At 37.2% G+C, this 17985-nt stretch overlaps 3 protein-coding genes across 3 annotated transcripts; 1 reads left to right on the forward strand and 2 right to left on the reverse strand.

The window, feature by feature from the left end:
* The first annotated feature begins 841 nt into the window (after positions 1-841).
* Positions 842-4537, forward strand: LOC131318820 (eukaryotic translation initiation factor NCBP-like). Its single transcript, XM_058348808.1, has 6 exons — positions 842-1168; positions 2308-2403; positions 2528-2632; positions 2869-2946; positions 3939-4058; positions 4157-4537. Exons 1-6 carry the CDS (start codon positions 998-1000, stop codon positions 4286-4288), a joined length of 702 nt encoding a protein of 233 aa, XP_058204791.1. The 5' UTR covers positions 842-997; the 3' UTR covers positions 4289-4537.
* Positions 4538-4630: 93 nt separating this feature from the next.
* LOC131318819 (mitochondrial dicarboxylate/tricarboxylate transporter DTC-like) lies at positions 4631-14704 on the reverse strand. The gene is made up of 6 exons (XM_058348807.1): positions 14453-14704; positions 14273-14356; positions 8986-9048; positions 6611-6971; positions 5582-5796; positions 4631-5039 (listed from the first exon to the last, which is right to left on the reverse strand). Exons 1-6 carry the CDS (start codon positions 14582-14584, stop codon positions 4983-4985), a joined length of 912 nt encoding a protein of 303 aa, XP_058204790.1. The 5' UTR covers positions 14585-14704; the 3' UTR covers positions 4631-4982.
* A 2150-nt stretch (positions 14705-16854) lies between these two features.
* Positions 16855-17985, reverse strand: LOC131318821 (ethylene-responsive transcription factor ERN1-like). Its single transcript, XM_058348809.1, has one exon. The coding sequence runs from the start codon at positions 17881-17883 to the stop codon at positions 17008-17010; it is 876 nt and encodes a 291-aa protein (XP_058204792.1). The 5' UTR covers positions 17884-17985; the 3' UTR covers positions 16855-17007.

A 17985-nucleotide genomic window follows, 5' to 3' on the forward strand; every position in this document is an offset into this window, starting at 1 on the left:
GCATACGCAAGTACGGAGTCTCCCAAAGATGTATACGGTGTTTAATCTCAAATTTTGAACATAAATGGAGATACACCGATGGTACTTATTCAGTTGTTCTCAAATTAACATGGATGTTTTAAGTTTCTCATACAGTACAACAACTTGCTAAAAAGAAAGGGCAAAAAAAAAAAAAAAAAACAGCTTCACTTGTCCTTGCAAGTTATCAAGAAGAGACCATATAATTTATCAAGAAGAGAACCGTGGTCGGGTTCAAGGTCATGAACCGGTGTAAAAGAAACCATAACCATAGATGGTGGATCACATCACAACAGACTGCACTACCAATACTTTCCTTTCATCACTCCAAACAGGTTTTTCCCTAAATTTTTGTGTTAGTATTTGTTTTGGTATTTTTGTTAGTCTTTTTTGAATTTTTGTTCTCAAATTCACGTTTCATTTTTTGGATTAATCATCGGTCTCGACGAAAGGAGTCTAAAAGGTAAAAATTATAACCAAAGTAAAAAAAAATTCGCTAAGACAAAAAGTACCTAGCAGTTGGTATTTTTTTGTCTACTGTGTCACTTTATATAAAAAAAAATTTCAACTACGATTTACAATTTTCATACTTTAGTGATTCCTCTCATTGAAATGAATGATTCAACATTCAATTTTTGTCATTTTCTCTCAAACCCCAAACAAAGGAAAATAAAATTTTAAAACTTTTCTTTCTTTTCTCTATTTTCCAAACTCAGCATTAAAGGATTATAGGAGTAACAAGGTAGGTAGTTAAAGGGACTAAATGAGTTCAATCAATACAATAAGGACGAAAATAGACCAACATTGAATACTTAAGGGATAAAGGTGTAATATATCCCTAATCCCTCGTCGAAATGGGTGGGTTTGCGAAGTGTGAAAGTAGAGGCCCCGGAGAGAGAGAGGGGAAGAGAAACTAGGGTTTGAGAGAGAGCAGAGCAGGGTGTGAACTGTGAAGGTAGTCGGAGAAGAAGGTAGTTAAATGGAAGTGGTGGCAGAGAAGAAGGAATTCGACACCAACAAGAATTCCTCCTCGAACGCATTGGATCCCTCATCTACGCTTTCCACCATCGCCAACGCAGCAGCAGATAAAGAGGCCGAAGATCGCGAACGCCAAGCTCGCGACCTCAAGGCCGGTTTCCACCCTCTCAAGGTAGGGTACTACTAGTGTCTCTCTCACTCTTTGTAGTTATACGGACCTGCTCTTGCTTTATTCATTACTACTTATTTGTAGTTTCTTGCTATTACTGCTCACTGTTTTGTGTCTTAAACATGAATTAATTATCGATTCGTGTTGATTCTGAATTGTGGACAATTACGTATTACTACTATCTTGCGATTGATTCCTGCTTACTATTATATTCCGAATTTTAATCCTGGGTTTGGTCAACTGTGTACGGGAAAATTAGTTGCTTAGAATTTTTTCCGAACTATTACACCGTGTTCAACCTGCTCATGCAAGCCTAGGCGACTGGATTGATTTGATAATTTTTGTGAAAATGAACTGGTTTCTGGTTTCTAGAACAACCTCTGTAAATCATCAGTAAAAGTTAGGGCCTCAGGGGTAGGAGTTTTTATGATGCAGAATGAAAAGATTATATTATTTAAAAAAAGAATATAAAGTTCCTTATTTTTGTTTTATTTATTTTGTTAGGAATCTTGCAATTATAGAAATAAGTGTCTACATTATTTAGTTTTTCAATTTAGTTTATTTAGTTTCCTTTTAAGAATTATTTGATTAAGAAGACTCGATTCTAACTTTGGTAGTTTCCTTTTTCTTTATTTCCTAGTGTATAGGGTTTCTCCTACTATAAATTGAGTTGTAAGCCTTAGGGCTATTCAGTTTTGATGATTAATGAAATTATAAAGAGTGTTCTCTTTTATGCCATTCTTTGGTATTCTACGGAATCAACAAAGTGTTTCATGCCTTTATTCCTGGGTATTCTCAGACTAAACAGGTTTAGAGAAGGATTTCAATCTCCGGGTATTCGTTACTAATCAACGGATTCGGACTCGATGTAGTAGTTCGCGTTTTCATTAGCTTCCGCTGCATCATTATATCATAACGGGGTGTCTTTCTAAGGAATATTTGAATCTTTGAGGACCTGAGAAATGGTTTTTAGAGATTCACTGCCTGAAAACAAATGATTTAAGATTTTATTTGCATATTCTTTTCATGTGGGGGCAATTTATCTTAAGCTTGTTCAGTTTGTTTGTTTAGTGTATTATTTTCTCTCTCCATATTTATTCCTCAATAGTGCAACTCATCTTGCTACAATTTTTCATGGGCAGCACAAGTTTGTCTTTTGGTACACTCGTCGAACACCTGGAGTTCGGAGTCAAACATCATATGAAGATAATATAAAGAAAATTGTGGATTTTAGTACGGTAATTTTTCTTCTCTCTTTTAGTGAGGCCACAGCGAATTCAATCAGTAGCCTTGACCTTAATTTGATTTCTATATCTTGGTTTAGTGTGTTAATCTTATAGCTTAATATGACCAAATTTGTAGGTTGAAGCTTTTTGGGTCTGCTATTGCCATTTGGCTCGTCCATCATCTTTGCCGAACCCAACTGATTTGCATCTTTTTAAGGAGGGAATCCGCCCTCTGTGGGAGGTAATTAGATGTGATACATATATATTTACCTGTGCTAATTTAGGGTTCATTTTGATTACCTACCAAATAGTAAAAGTTGAAAAGAAAACCGCTACGTGATCATCCTTCCACTGGTTTCCTTTCTCACTTGCCTGCCCACACACCCTAAAATAGTAAGCAATAAGCAGAAGATGTGAAATAGGAAGATTAAATATGTCCTCGAATACAGACAGTTTCTGAGTTTATTATTTGATCAGGATTCTGCCAACTGCAATGGTGGTAAGTGGATTATACGGTTCAAGAAGGCAATCTCAGGTCGCTTTTGGGAGGATTTGGTAAGTGTAGCACAGCTCAATTCTTTTTTATGTCGTTTTACTATTCTTTTCTTTATCTTTTTCTATTCACCTTGGCTATTCTAGTTTTCTACAGTGATCATTGGCAAGACATATTCATGACTGATTTTAAAGTTTCGACGAATTATCTCTGTTTTCCCAATTGCAACTCTTTCAAATTTTCCCGATTTGGGTTATGTTGGCTTGTCTTCCAAGATATATATATATATATTTTTTTTTGCGCTAATATTCTGACCATCACTGAATCAATGCTAAAGTCGAGGTTTATTGTAGCTTGTTGGGGCACCTACACTAGCTTAATCTCTTTCTAATTCACATCATCCCCTTCCAAGAGACTCAAAGCCTTTAATTGCTTGAATACAGGTGCCAACTTCAGCAACGGCTTTACTTGCATGTTTGTAGATGCCAACTTCCTTGATGTTGGATGCAAACCCTTGCTGAGAATAGTTGCATCCAAATTCATGAATTCCTTTTGTGAGTTTGCCGGTTCTCTCAGACATCATATTGGAGACTTTTGGGTTCTAGTCTCATAGAAGCCTCACAAACTTTCACCATCTAACAGTTAAATCACAACCAACTCCTTTACCCATCCGCAGGGAGAAAACAAGGATAGATGAATGGTAGAATTATTGTCACTATCTTTATTGTTGTCACTATTAATATGTCCTAATGGTCTTCACTCTTTGGCCTCTATTGCATTTTATGAACATTTTGTTTATTCCTCGCGGAGGCACTAGCGAATTTTGAATTGATATTACGAGTACAGTTTATACTCTCCCTAATTTTATCTCCCTCTTAGGAAGTCTGTTATTGCTCTAGTAAGGTATTTAGTGCACCAATTCACGAAGAGAAAATGTTAGATTAAGATTTCCCCAAGAAGTGATGTCATGTTCAGAGCAAATTTTTCTCTCCTCCCTAATTTCGATTATCGAAGAACTCTAAATTCATTTGTTTGGTCTGGAATATTTATGTAGGTTCTAGCCTTAGTGGGTGACCAACTTGATTATGGTGACAACGTTTGTGGTGTGGTACTAAGCATTCGGTTCAATGAGGACATACTGAGCGTGTGGAACCGTAATGCGTCGGATCATCAGGTCAGCTCCGCGAGTCATCATTCTGCTTTTGCTGCATTTTCATTTTCATCTTTAAGCCTTATGTTTTAATAAGTTGGCCTTGCTTTGGCTTTAACCAGGCTGTGATGGCATTAAGAGATGCAATAAAACGGCACTTGAAGCTTCCCCATAGCTATGTAATGGAATATAAGCCCCATGATGCTTCCCTGCGTGACAACTCCTCCTATAGAAACACTTGGTTGAGAGGATAGGATATTGATGAGGCATTCTCTCATATTCTACCAGGTAGGCATAAAAAGGTTGCAAGCTGTTCGGTATTGTGTCAATCGCCCTATATTATGGTGCTTGCTTTTCATGGGGATCAGGATCACAACCAAATAATACTGGTATACGACGAAACATATTGTGGTTTGTGTACTGAGTATTGGCCATAGTACAATGTTATTTCGGTACTTTGCTTTTTTACTAACTGCTAAATTATAGTTCGTTTCAGTTTAAAATTTGGGACGCAGTACGTGTTTTGTTAGCTCCTCCGTCATTTTATCATTTTATCATATTACATATCAATTTTTGAATGGAATAAATATTTTTTGCCCCAATACCCATATGTAGATGGTAAGCCTCTACATTTCCATTACCGTCCATGATCCATCGGCACGACAGCTTCGCTTGTTAATCCAAAGACTTAAAGCTGAAATGTCGATGTGAAACTCGTACCATTATAGAACAGATAACCTAACAGTACTGAATGTCTCAAAATTATGGCAGAGTAATAAAGAAGACAACTAATGAAATTACAAGAATTCTTACAACAAACACAGAACTCATACAAAATCAGAATTGGTCAACTTCTTTGTTCAGGTATTCATTCACACAGAGAAAAAAAGGAAAGAAAATTGTTTGTTGAGGTTGCTAAATGTACTGAAAGTTTCCTCTACTTGGGTCCTACAACCCAATAGCTTCTTCCAGCTTCTTGATTTTGTTCAGAAATATCCATGTCAGCTGCAAAATCATCCATCGAAAACTTTTCACCAAGTCAAAAAGCAGGTAGTTAAATTATGGGTGTATAAAGTTTCAAATTGGCATTGGAGAAGAACTACAGAACTAGTAATGACAAATTCCCAGCAACCGTGTGATGAAGAACAAGGGAAAAAATGGTTCAAATTAAGGGGATCCAGGTACGAGAAATGGGGTATATCTCCTCGAATTACCATGATCCAAGCCGTATTTTCTTTGTCGAGAGTTATAGACAAGTATTTGGCAAACCATCGATAAAGCTGATGAAATAACTTGAAAGGGATGGAAGTCACATATGATTCATAAAACAAGAAATAAGTTAAAAGGAATGGAAGTCACGGGTGATTCAAAATTTTTAAGATTGAGTCGAGCAATAAATATTGATGTGATTAGCTGAAACAAAACCAAACTGTAAGGTTATAGTTGCCAAAAATAAAAACAAAAAACATGAGAAATTGCGAAACACGCGCAAGCTGGCGCGCGGACACATACACTGACACACACACACACAGAGTTGAGTACCATACAATGACATGTGGGGCAATTCGAACACAATAGACGGGGAAGCCTCTATAGAATTCCAAGGGTCCTCGTGATTTCAATGTTTTAATGGCACAGTCCAAGGAGCCAGTATAGGGATACTTCCCTTCAGCATCAGGCTGCATCTTTTGTATCTGAGTTTTTATATAATCAAATGGCAAACTGCACGCCGAAGCAATGAATCCCGAAACTGCATTTGCTCCTGCAAGAGAAAGATCAAGCCAACAGGACATGAAATACAACATTCTGTTAAGAAAATTGAAATTCTTATGGTAAAAGGGATGAACATGAAGAAAAAATTTCTTGGAGGCAAGACCTGAAGAAAAACAATGTCCGAATATAGTTCTTAATCATACTATATACATATCTTAGTACATTTCAAACTCCACTTCCATGAACGTCTCCAATCCTTTGCAAAAATAACCTACTCTGATTCAACTGTTTCTCTAAATTTGATAGAAATTAACTCCAGTCAAGGTTCCCCAGTGGTTGGAGGCTAGACCTTATCCAAAGTTCTACACCTTCATGGAACATGCAAGGAAGAACTCGCAAATTGGGAAGCTGCACAGCTAAATGGATCTACATATCCATGCATAAGTTTAAAGAGTCCAATAGCAGTTCCACTGCATCTTTAAACTGAAGTTGACCTGAATCTCAAAACTCATCTACTTGGAAAGTTGAATCTTTACTCCAACAGGGTCTTTTCGAGCGAATAACCATAACCATCTTACAGCAAATAGAAGTGTACTGTTGTTGTGTGCCCTGCAAAAGGACCAGCAACAGTCCTGTTGACCTGCAAAAGGACCAGCAGTCCTGTTGACCTTACCAAGACAATCTCAACCTTTTAAAACTCCAAAATGTCATTTATTTGTAGAAGAATAAAGAGAGTTACACAACAAAGTTCATCCTAACATATTATTTCAACTTACTCCAAAGAGGAACATACTGGTTCAAATCAAAACATTAAAGTAAACTGAAGCAATTGAAAACAATGAATACTTGGTCAATCATCTTACCAACTACAGCTCTGGTTTCATCCCAACCAAGAGAATCCCTAAAAAACTCAGCACTTTGATCATATGAAGCAAGCATTCCCATATTCAAGGCCATTGCTCGTACCACAGTGGGACCTGCACCTTTCCAGAGTGCAAGAACACCTTCATCTGCTATTATCCGGTAGAGGGCATGGAAAACGTTTTTGTAATTCCGCCGTTGAGAAGGTGGTAAAGTGGCATCAGCTTGCATACGGACAAGTGCTAAATCAGCTGGAGTTCCTACACAAGCTCCTATTGCTCCAGCAGTTAAGCCACAAAGAGCTTTTTGATATAAAGGTAAGGGCTTTCCACCATTGGCAACAACTACTTTTTTTGTCAAAATCTTGTGCAAAAGAGAACATATGATCTTCAATCAATTGAAACGCATTATCAAGAGACTGCAAAGGAGAAGACATATTTTGTGCTAAAAAATATGTAACACTAATTAGGTACCAAGGTAGACGATATCCCAACATTACTGAGATGGTGTATTCAAAATTTAGCCACATTTCTCTGTTAGTAAATGAACCCAAACAATTTTCTAACGGATTTTTATTCCAGAGGTTGAGATTTTTAATGATAGTTGGTTATATTCACAAGAGAGTTAGATTCCCCAATCATCCACACTACGCAAGAGACTTAGATTTCCCAGTCATCCACACACACAAGAGAGTTAGAAATGTGGATAACTCCCATATAGAGCTACATGTTACAGGCCAGTTAAGGAATTTATATATAGCACCATATCATCAATCACCGAGATACTGAAAATGAAAAGGCAAAGAAAGCCTGTCGAGCTAAAAGCGGCTAGAATATCAAGATTTTCAATCTCAGTTCCATCCTTGACTTTCTTTACCAAGACCAAATCTGTGCAGGCCTAGGAAAGCCCTAGAAGCAGCAGATGTGGAAAGAATAAAGACTACCACTTTTAGGCACAATAGCTGGATTGCTTGACAAAACTATTCTACTACATTTTGTCAACAATGGGAACCACCGCATTAAGGACGTCAAGGCCCTAGAAACCTTTTTATCGAAGCAAGAGCTATCAATTGCCTCATATGAATGAGCCTGCCATTTCCTTCCAAAATTGTTTAGAAGTGCAACCTTTTACACGTTGAACCCTGTTCTAAAACATGTGGACCTTCAAGTTTTCAACTATGCCTATGAAATTTTTTTGGTTAATAATCTGCGGAAATTAAAAATCTTTCAGTTCAAAGCTAGTTAGTAAATGGTTCTGGATGATGTCCCTTGGGCTGGACGGTCCAGTGCAGTGATGAGAGGCAGGAAGGCCCCACAATTGCCCCCCAACAGAAGCTGTAGGACCTGCTCTCTCTTACATATAGTGGTCTGGTTCCACTAGAAACCACTAGAAAGAAGGCCATCACCTCAGAAATGTTGTTGATCCCAGCATAGAATATTTTCCAAGCAAAGCTGAAGTTTAGATTGATAAACTGGAATGTATCAGCTAAGTGAATATATTCAATGGCGCCAAAGGGAACTTCTTGAATCCCAATCAATTGGGGTCGACTACATGAACCTGTTCCCTCCATTGAGCTCTGCAAAAGGCATCATGTTCCGCGATATCGAACAAACGAAGATACTTTCGAACTACCGCCTCTAGAATAAATTTTGGTCTAGCACTCCGTTTAATGCTACCCTTTACGGTAACCATATCACTCCTCCCAACTACCACATTTACGATCTACAATAAACATGTCCAAACCACCTTAATTTATTCTCTCTCCTCTTACCTTCTATTGGTGCTACCCCTACCATCCGATTCTATCTTCCAAAGTCTTACCACACATCCGTCTAATTGTCGTTTCGGTTACACTCATTTTATTTGCATGTTGTTTCTTAATATCCCAGCACTCCGTGATCCCAGCACAACAATTTTGACATAAAATAGTCGTCTTTAAAGATTCTTGATTACGTCCTCAAAATAACACCCCAACTCCCCATTGTTAAGCCAGTTCATACTCTGTATTCGTTTGTCTTTGATGGTACCAACACGCCTCCAAGAAGGCAACTGGCAAGCAGCGTGTGATTGAGAGACAGAGAGAGAGAGCTACCATGAAAACCAATTTAAAATAACAATCAGATCAAAACTGACATCTAAATTACTTACCAAAAAAAAAAAAAAATCTGACACCTAAATTGTTATTATATGATATATCTAAACAATTTCACTAGGCAATACCCAGGAATAGATAGAAGTGATTTACAAAAACAAAATACAGTTTTCTCTACTATCATAGATGAAACAGAACAATCTCTATAGTAAATGAAAAATTCAAATAAACCACTCAGATTACCCACACGCTTTCAAAATTTTCATTCATTCTCAAGGAAACTCACTTGAAAGTTCCAAGCCGTGTGGTTGTATAAGTAGCTTGTCTTAGCAAACCAGCAGAAAGTCCCTGCACAATGATTACTGTTTATGGACCAATAAACTTAAGGATAGACAACTCTACGAAACAATGAATAACTACCCATTACACCATGAGACAAGATGGTAGAACTTCAAAGCTCCTTAAAGTTCAGTAGCAAACACAAATGAAGCAATAAAAGCACATGCTGAGCCAAAAATACGAGAACACAATGCCACAATCTGAAAGCTTTGGGCAAACATTAACCTGGCGAAAGAACAATTAGAAAGTTTGTAAGCAACAAATACATAGGCCTAGAGGAATAATGTCTACCATACTCAAAGTAGTTCTTTAAACCTTTTCTTTCTTTCCTTTGCAGGCTTAAATATTAACTAGTTCTCAACTATGCCTATATGATTATCTGGGGGCATGCCACAAATTTTATGTTAAATGGCCGCTTACCCCTGATAAAGTTATCTCTTGGTAAATGCCGACAGGGCAGTTTGATCGTAATTCCATGCATACTTATAAGAGGATGGAAGTAGTTGATATTTTCATGTATACTTAAACAAAATTACTGTGTCTTGATTTGTTTATCGTTCACCGTGTTCATGTCATGATAGTCATGTTGCAATCCGGTCTGTCCTTCATAGCAGTGAAATCGTGGGAGGAAAGTTGGATTTCATGCAATGTAAAAATAGTGGGTTTATCCCAAATGCAATATTACAGATAGATCCTGCAATTTCAAGGTTAACCTCTCCTTGTTAACTTGTCAAGCAGACGTTTGGACAAATCAATTTTAAAGAAATTATTGTACTTTGGGAAAATGACTTAGGAACAACCTTGGTTTTATGAAGAGATATATTAACTATCATATTGAACCACAATATTGCAAGTATGGATATTGCAGAACTACTATCCCAATCATCAAAAAATTTCCTTCTGGAAATTCGGTTCTGCAGTCAAAATCAATGACTACATCATTGGTGCGCAGCTACATCTGAGCTAGAATTGTTGATTACGTTGTTCTATTATTTTCTAATGTTCTTGAAATGAACCATGAACTGCTATCTCTAGGGATAGCGTGAGTTGACTTCAACTCAAATTGAGAATCCCCACGGTGCAAGACTATCTGCAAATAGTCTTTTTGTTTATTGTGCCCTACACTTACGTTGCAATCCCTCGCAAAAATGAAAACTTCCAAATTATACTCGTTCAAAATGCTCAAGGCCAAATAGCAATGAAATCTATGAAAAGATAGGAAGTTTCACACGTAAGGTCTATAATGTTAGGTATATATGTCGCGCCAGATTCCTCTTTGGATTGCCACTTCGCTGACTACATGGGGATTCGGCCATAAAAAATCTATGTTTTTTCAGTTTTTGTTATTTTCCGTTTAAAGTGTTGAGAAATTGGCTAAACCGCAAAACACAACGTGAGGGGAACAATAGAACAAAATAAAAGATCAGTATATAAAATTGTATAATTTCAGCTTTGGAATATCTAAACTACACCCCTCCAACTATCGCCTATTCTCTCCCTCCATAGACACCACAATATTCATCAAACCTTCAGAAGATAAGCGTAAAGTTGTGAGTTCCATATAAAAAAAAAAAAAAAACTAGATCGATCCTGTTTGGACCATATATTCACAGCCCGTCGATAATCGGCCAAAAGGTGGGAATTATGGGAATGCAACTTATTTTGTTATTATTAGAATTGGTATTTGTATTTTAATAACATGTGCAGGACACTTGGCGTATCTCTATTTACTTGGAGGTTAAAATGACACTTGTCATGCTCCTACACATTTGAAGGGAAGTGGGAAGTTATTTGGACAAGTGGAAGCAAAGAAAAGAATAAAGAGTAGTGGGAAGTTAGGAAGTTATTTCCTGCGTATCTTTGTTTTTCTATAAATAGCCTTTTAGGCCTCATTGTAAGGACACACAAACAACGCCAATCAGGCCTTTATCTTTTCTTTTCTAGGAGTAGAATTAACTTGTAATTGTTCACTCAATCATCTCGATTGGTTGTTCTTCTACCTTGAGGGTTAATAAAGTCTATTTTGTTAATCTTCTTCTATATTTCATCCACTTCATTGTTTGTTTCCAAAGAAGTCCTGAAATACGGCAAGGAACCAAACTCCACTTTTCACATCCACATTCCAGCAAGCTTTACAATACGATTTCCCGTCGATTCTCCGTCGATTGGAAAGAAAACAAGAATTTTGGTAACAATTTTGGCGCTAGAAGGAAGGGCTCATTACTAATTGGGAAGTAAGCAATGGCACCAAATGGCTCACAGATTGAATCGTCTGATTTGATTCAACGATTTGCGAGGGTTTTAAATGATCCAGAGAGTGAAATAGCCAAAACATTGATGGCTATGTTTAAAGTTGCAATGGCTCGAAATCAGCCAATAATGGAAGTACCAATTAACGTAAACGTTAACCTTGGACAAAGCAGTGGATGTCCAAATCATGTTACTGAGGTACCTTTTTCTCAAGTATTTGAAAATCCAATTTTTGAACCTAGGCCTAGCCCAAGGCCAACGGATTTTTATCAACCACTTCCAAATACTAGTGAAAATAATGGAATTGGAATTCAATATGGGAATGGCCAAATTGGAGACGCGCCCATTGGTTTTAAAGTACCGCCTGGAGTTGAAACTAATCAAAGTCAATATGTGCCTCTTATGGCACACTACACATCAATCACAAGGACCCCAAAATTATTTGTTCAATTATTGATCAACAATATTCGGAAGAGGAATGGATTTTTTAGAAGCCATCTGTATTGGTATCCGTATTGGTTTTGGTTGAAACATGCCCAATTTTGGTTAAGAGGTGTAGATATATATGTTCATTGCTTTTCTACAGTTTTTCCTTTTGCTTTTAAATTGTTTTCTCGTATATATATGATTTACCCAGTACAAGCCTTGAAAGGGTATGACTTATAAATGGCTTGAGAAGCCATTTGTCAAATTGTAATGGTTGGTCTCTGTTCAAACAGAAAAGGAAACGTTGGCCATAATTTAAAGCATTCACTAGGGGGCATCAATTGATTTGAGATTGCCCCAATCCTGTTAATTATGATAATGGTTTCCTATATATTATTTAGAGATGTGGAAAATTATAATGGTGATTTTCATGGAGAAAACAAAAGCCAATAATGAAATGGCGGTTACTCATATTTTGGCCAAACGAAGGCCAATGGTTGATTTCGTTCAAGATTTTTACACGAAATCAGGACATACATGGCCAAACTATGAAATGAAATAAGCCCTCTTTTAGTTTCGAATTTGCTTGGGGGGCAAACTCATCTTTAGAAAGCCAAATTGTTAAAACAAAATGGCTTAGGATGTTGAAGTATTCAGCCTTAAATGGAAAGTTTGAACAGTTAAATTTTTCAAGGAAGGCTGGCTATTTGTTGGCCAAATTTTGGAACAATTCTTAAAAAAAAAAATTCCGTCGATAAATGAGAAGGCCAAACAAAATAAATGGATCCAGTACCCATTCCCTTTGTTTGGCCAAATTAAGCCATTTGTTGAAGATTATGGCTACCAAAAGGACCAATGCACTAGTACGTGTTAGTTTTGGAAGGAAATTGGCCTTACAACTACCAATGGCAGTAAAGTGGCCAATATGTTGATGCCTTTTGCTCTGAATTTTCTAGTTACCCAAGGCTGACAAACTTTATCCAATTTGTTTGGATATCGACGGTAAAAGAAATCAATTTGTTTAGCCATGGATAGCAGGTTATGCTCCCGTCGATAGGAACATTTTTCTGTCGATCATAATTCACAAGGCTTACAACCTATTTGGCATCATGGTTCTGGTAGTAATTGCCCTTGATTATAAACTGTAATCATGTTTATGAGCCAAAAGAATCCTTTGAAAAATATGTGAAAATCTTTACTTGCCCAGTTTTATTTGGTTTTTCCAAATGAACTTGGGGGGGCAAAATTCACTAAAGGGCTCGAAAATTTGAAACTCAGGCAAGTTGAATCATGAAAATGGTCATTCGACTAGAGTTTTTCAATTTAGACCATGAATGGTCAAAATAGAAAATGATCCCTCCACTCCATCTATACGGGTTAAGAATAGTGAAAACTTACCCATGGAGTATGAGTTCAGGCCAATTATGGCAGTGAATTGTGAACAACTATTTGTTCAAATATGAGGTTGCATCTTTACTAAGTGTTCCTATTGGATTTCCAGAGCCATATGTGTGGTTTTGGTTGAAGACTAATAAGGTCAATGGTTCCCGTCGACAGTGGGATGTTTCTGTCGATAATAAGCCAAGTTCCCGTCGATTCTGCACTTGTGCTTGTGTCGATAATGGATGAGGCTTTGCTCGCAAATATTGGCCTTTGATTATAAATTTAGTCACGTTTATAGGCCAACTATCAAAATAAATTTCGATGATAACTGATTAGTTAGGTAAGTTACAGGGCATTGTGTTGGTAACTCTTCCAGAATGGTGGGCAAATTATTTACACCACTATAAGTTATCACCCGTCGATATCGACAGAAGGGTGATTTAAAATGTACTAGTTCATTATTCACTTGGGTTACGTTAGCACTTCACCCAAATGAATAAGGGGGGCATTGTTTGGACCATATATTCACCGCCCGTCGATAATTGGCCGAAAGGTGGGAATTATGGGAATGCAACCTATTTTGTTATTATTAGAATTGGTATTTGTATTTTAATAACATGTGCAGGACACTTGGCGTATCTCTATTTACTTGGAGGTTAAAATGACACTTGTCATGCTCCTACACATTTGAAGGGAAGTGGGAAGTTATTTGGACAAGTGGAAGCAAAGAAAAGAATAAAGAGTAGTGGGAAGTTAGGAAGTTAGGAAGTTATTTCCTGCGTATCTTTGTTTTTCTATAAATAGCCTTTTAGGCCTCATTGTAAGGACACACAAACAACGCCAATCAGGCCTTTATCTTTTCTTTTTTAGGAGTAGAATTAACTTGTAATTGTTCACTCAATCATCTCGATTGGTTGTTCTTCTCCCTTGAGGGTTAATAAAGTCCATTTTGTTAATCTTCTTCCATACTTCATCCACTTCATTGTTTGTTTCCAAAGAAGTCCTGAAATACGGCAAGGAACCAAACTCCACTTTTCACATCCACATTCCAGCAAGCTTTACAATACGATTTTCCGTCGATTCTCCGTCGATTGGAAAGAAAACAAGAATTTTGGTAACAGATCCTCAGCCAACATATAAACATGTGATAAGAATGAGAAAGCAGAAGAAGAACCTTGTAAAAGCCGCCAATTCCCTCATTTCGAATAATCTTTTTGGTGACTTCCACTGCTGATCCCTCCCCTAATTGAATTCTCACCTGCATACATATTCATTCCCAAATATATTCATTATCGACAATGCTGGAGAGAGAGAGAGAGAGAGAGAGAGAGAGAGAGAGAGTAGTAGTAGTAACTTTGATGGTGTCAATGGGTTGAACGACGCAAGTAGCGAGCATGCCAGCGGCACCTCCATTGACGAATGGCTTGACAGCAGGCCATACAGATACAGAATTACCAGCTGCTGAATTTGATTTCTCTTCCCCCATTTATTTTTCACCACTGCCACTTATTCTCCATTGTACTCCTATTATGGTAGTAATATGGAGAGAGAGAGAGAGAGAGAGAGAGAGAGATGTGAAGAGAAGCAGACACAGGGAGGTTCAGAGTTTTTCCTTGGATTGAGTTTGAGTTGGTTTCGGTTTCCTTTTCTGATAGATAGAGTATCTTCTGGCAAACTCCCAAGACGGCGAGACAGGACAGGACCCACGAAAGCAGAGCACAAAACGAACAAACTTCCCTTCCTAGCTAGTTACGCTGATGTGTACAAACGTTGGTCTGCTGCCTCGTGGCTTGCCACTCCTGCAGCCGACACGTCTCAATCAAACTTTATATATGCACATGTATGTACTCTTCTCCTTTGATTGAATCCATCCCCGGCCGGGCTCTTAAAAATTGCTCCTAACTAACAAATGATTGACCCTCTCATATATATCACAATCACATGCTAATATAATAGAGTAGTAGTATTATAGTATTAATTAAGCAATGTTCTTTCTTCTAATCTAAGAGCATCCGCAATGAGAATAATCAAATTCAATAACCAAAATGTGCCATGTCAGTATTTGATTATCCATTTAGTTCATAATCAAACTTAACAAACTTTACCTCCACATTGGTTATTTTTGCATCCCTATAAAAAAAACCCCCACAATACGCAATACACCTATGTCCAATTGCAAACGAGTTTTAATCACGCACCCGACCACACCAAATTATTCGTCTTGATGAGACGATTCTAATGTGGGGTGTTTTTTAGTTTTTTAGTTTTGAGTTTGGTTATTGGGTTTGGTTATTGAGTTTTGGTTATTGGTAAAAGTTGTTAAGTTTGGTTATGGAATGGATGGAATTTGATTATTTGCTAAAAGACTTGTAACTTTGCTTATTACAATGTGAGGTATTTTTTTAGCATTGTTGTTAAGTTTGCTTATTCATATCAATTTCCTTATTACAATGTGGATGAGCCTCTCCACCAGAACCCCCTCAAAACACCTACTAATATATATACTTCTATCAAAAAAATTGAAGGGTAATTTAGTGTCTTTTAAATGCTCCAATACCTCAATTGCTTCAAATTTGGAGCATGGGTAGGTAGCACCCCTCCAAAGTTAAACCTCCTACTAGTATTACTGTATCATCTAACCTTTTGTTTTTCTTATTTTTTGTGCTTGAACTTTTTATCCTTTGTATGTATGTATGTATGTATGATCATTTTTGCTGAAAAAATAGTATTTGAAGGGTATTTTTTGAAGGAATCAGCATCTATTGGAGTGTATTTCAAAGATTCATCCTTCCAATAGTTATAAAAGGTATCAAATGACACTTTTGATGATAAAATGTGAAGAATCCTCTAAAAAATACTCTAAGCCTTCAATTTTTTTTATAATCGGGTAATTTAAGTCTTGTACTCTCCAAACAAGCTTCCAAACATACTTTCAACTCAATAATGAGTTCCATTAGTGCACTAACCCACTACGAAAATGTAGCTAGCCACCAGTTAAGGAAGCATTCTAGCTAACCAGTGAAAAATATTCCAAATCTGTATAACATTAATTGGCAGTTATTAGTTTAATTCGTCCCATTTCATTTAATATTATATATGCACAAGATAGAAAACAGTCTAGCTAGTTCATCAGGGTGCACCCCTACTTTCCAAACTAGCCAACGAATTTAATTGTTGTCCATGTTATTTATTTTCTGCTTTTCAAAGAGTGAAGAAAAATAATATTTTCTGCTTTTCAAAGAGTGAAGAAAAATAATAGACTGGTGCAACTTATGAGTAGCAAATAATTGGTCGATCTTCTTGACATTCACATGAAAGTAAAATATCACCAACTATGGTAATTTATCTAGTTTAAGGCGTAACTAATTATGAGACGATAATCAGTCAATGGTATACGAAGGGGTGGGATATATTTATATTACGTTGTCACAAATAAAACCACTACTACTATGTTAGTTGATCCATCCATTCTTCAATTTCATCATATGCAATTAATTATGGAAACAATTACGTAAGGAGACAGAGTGATCAAAAAAAAAATATGGAGAGACGGAGAAAGCGTATAATAGAAACCTTCCCAACAACATGTTAACAACACCCAGAAGAACACAGTTACCTCCACTCCCTCAGAAAGTTGAAGAAATCATTAACCAAACCAAGTGCTCATTTTCAAGTCTCGGATGAAGCCAAAGAAGAAGGTACTCTTTCCACTCTTTTAGTGAGAAAAAATATAAACTAGAAAGAAAGAAAGAAGAATAAGATTCAATGGCTCGTTTATTAAACTGAAATACAGAAACAAAGCATTCAACTCAAAAAATCAATTGACAATGAGTGAAGATATTGTCTAGACTGACATACTAAGCTAGGTAAAGAATAGTTAATCAATGTGGGACAAGTTCTAATAGAAAGTTAATAGAACAGTGAACACAAAGAAGGAAGATCCCAGAAGGCCTCAGTAGGATCATGAGTAGTGTCCATGTACTCGTGCACCCCATTCATCGCGTAAAGTGAAGCAGATATCTGCCTTTCCACTTTCATCCGATCAAACTCCGAGAACTCTTCCAATTCAGCAGTACTTGTCTCAGAGGAAATAACATTCCTTGGCAATTCCAACGGTTCCTGATTGAAAGGAAACCGATCAATTCCGTGTCCAAAACCCCATGGATTGCCAGTTTGAAAAGAACCCAATTCAAATTCGCTCATATCAGGCCTGTATGCAACATCAAACAACTGGGTATGCTGGAATTTCTCGCATGAAGAAATAGCTTCACCACCAACATTACCATTTCGAGCACTAGTAATACTAGTAGTTGTTCTGCTAGTAGTAGTGGTGGTGGTGGTGGTACTGGTACTCAATATGGGGTTGGTAGAAGTAGAAGTAGAATTAGAATTAGAATCAGCACTTGGTTTTTTGTCACTCTTTTTACTGTTGAGAAGATCTCTAATCCGAGAAGCGAGAGGGGAATCATGAGAAACATGAGTGATGAAGTTAGTTCTGGTATTGGATCCGCGGAGAAGACAAGCAGCTTCATCGTAAGCGCGAGCAGCTTCTTCAGCAGTCTCAAATGTGCCAAGCCACATCCTGATCTTCTGGGTGGTGTCTTTGATCTCAGCTACCCATCTCCCAGAAGGCCTTTGTCTCACCCCAACAAACTTGTTAATGGCATTAGTCCCTCTGCTCCTTCCCTTGAAACTACTACTGCTCACTTTACTCACTGGAATTGGATTATTCCCTTTGTGAAGGTTATTATGCTTTTGGTGCTGTTGCTGGAATTGAATTTCCATGGGATAATATTATTATGGGTTAAAAGATCGAGGGAGACAAAAATGGGAACTACTCTATATTTCTGGAACTTAGTATCGAAGGGCTTTGTCTACATGTCCTTG

Source organism: Rhododendron vialii, chromosome 3a (assembly GCF_030253575.1).
Source record: "Rhododendron vialii isolate Sample 1 chromosome 3a, ASM3025357v1".
Classification (NCBI taxonomy): Eukaryota; Viridiplantae; Streptophyta; class Magnoliopsida; order Ericales; family Ericaceae; genus Rhododendron; species Rhododendron vialii.

What these genes read in the sequence shown, in the direction of transcription:
- LOC131318820 (XM_058348808.1), top strand. Translation starts at nt 998, where the DNA reads ATGGAAGTGGTGGCAGAGAAGAAGGAATTCGACACCAACAAGAATTCC. An exon ending in CCGGTTTCCACCCTCTCAAG is followed by an intron (nt 1,169 to 2,307) that starts GTAGGGTACTAC and finishes TTTCATGGGCAG; the next exon opens with CACAAGTTTGTCTTTTGGTA. An exon ending in GTAATGCGTCGGATCATCAG is followed by an intron (nt 4,059 to 4,156) that starts GTCAGCTCCGCG and finishes GGCTTTAACCAG; the next exon opens with GCTGTGATGGCATTAAGAGA.
- LOC131318819 (XM_058348807.1), bottom strand. Translation starts at nt 14,584, where the DNA reads ATGGGGGAAGAGAAATCAAATTCAGCAGCTGGTAATTCTGTATCTGTA. An exon ending in TGAAACCAGAGCTGTAGTTG is followed by an intron (nt 5,797 to 6,610) that starts GTAAGATGATTG and finishes TTTCTCTTGCAG; the next exon opens with GAGCAAATGCAGTTTCGGGA. An exon ending in GAATTGCCCCACATGTCATT is followed by an intron (nt 5,040 to 5,581) that starts GTATGGTACTCA and finishes ATGATTTTGCAG; the next exon opens with CTGACATGGATATTTCTGAA.
- LOC131318821 (XM_058348809.1), bottom strand. Translation starts at nt 17,883, where the DNA reads ATGGAAATTCAATTCCAGCAACAGCACCAAAAGCATAATAACCTTCAC.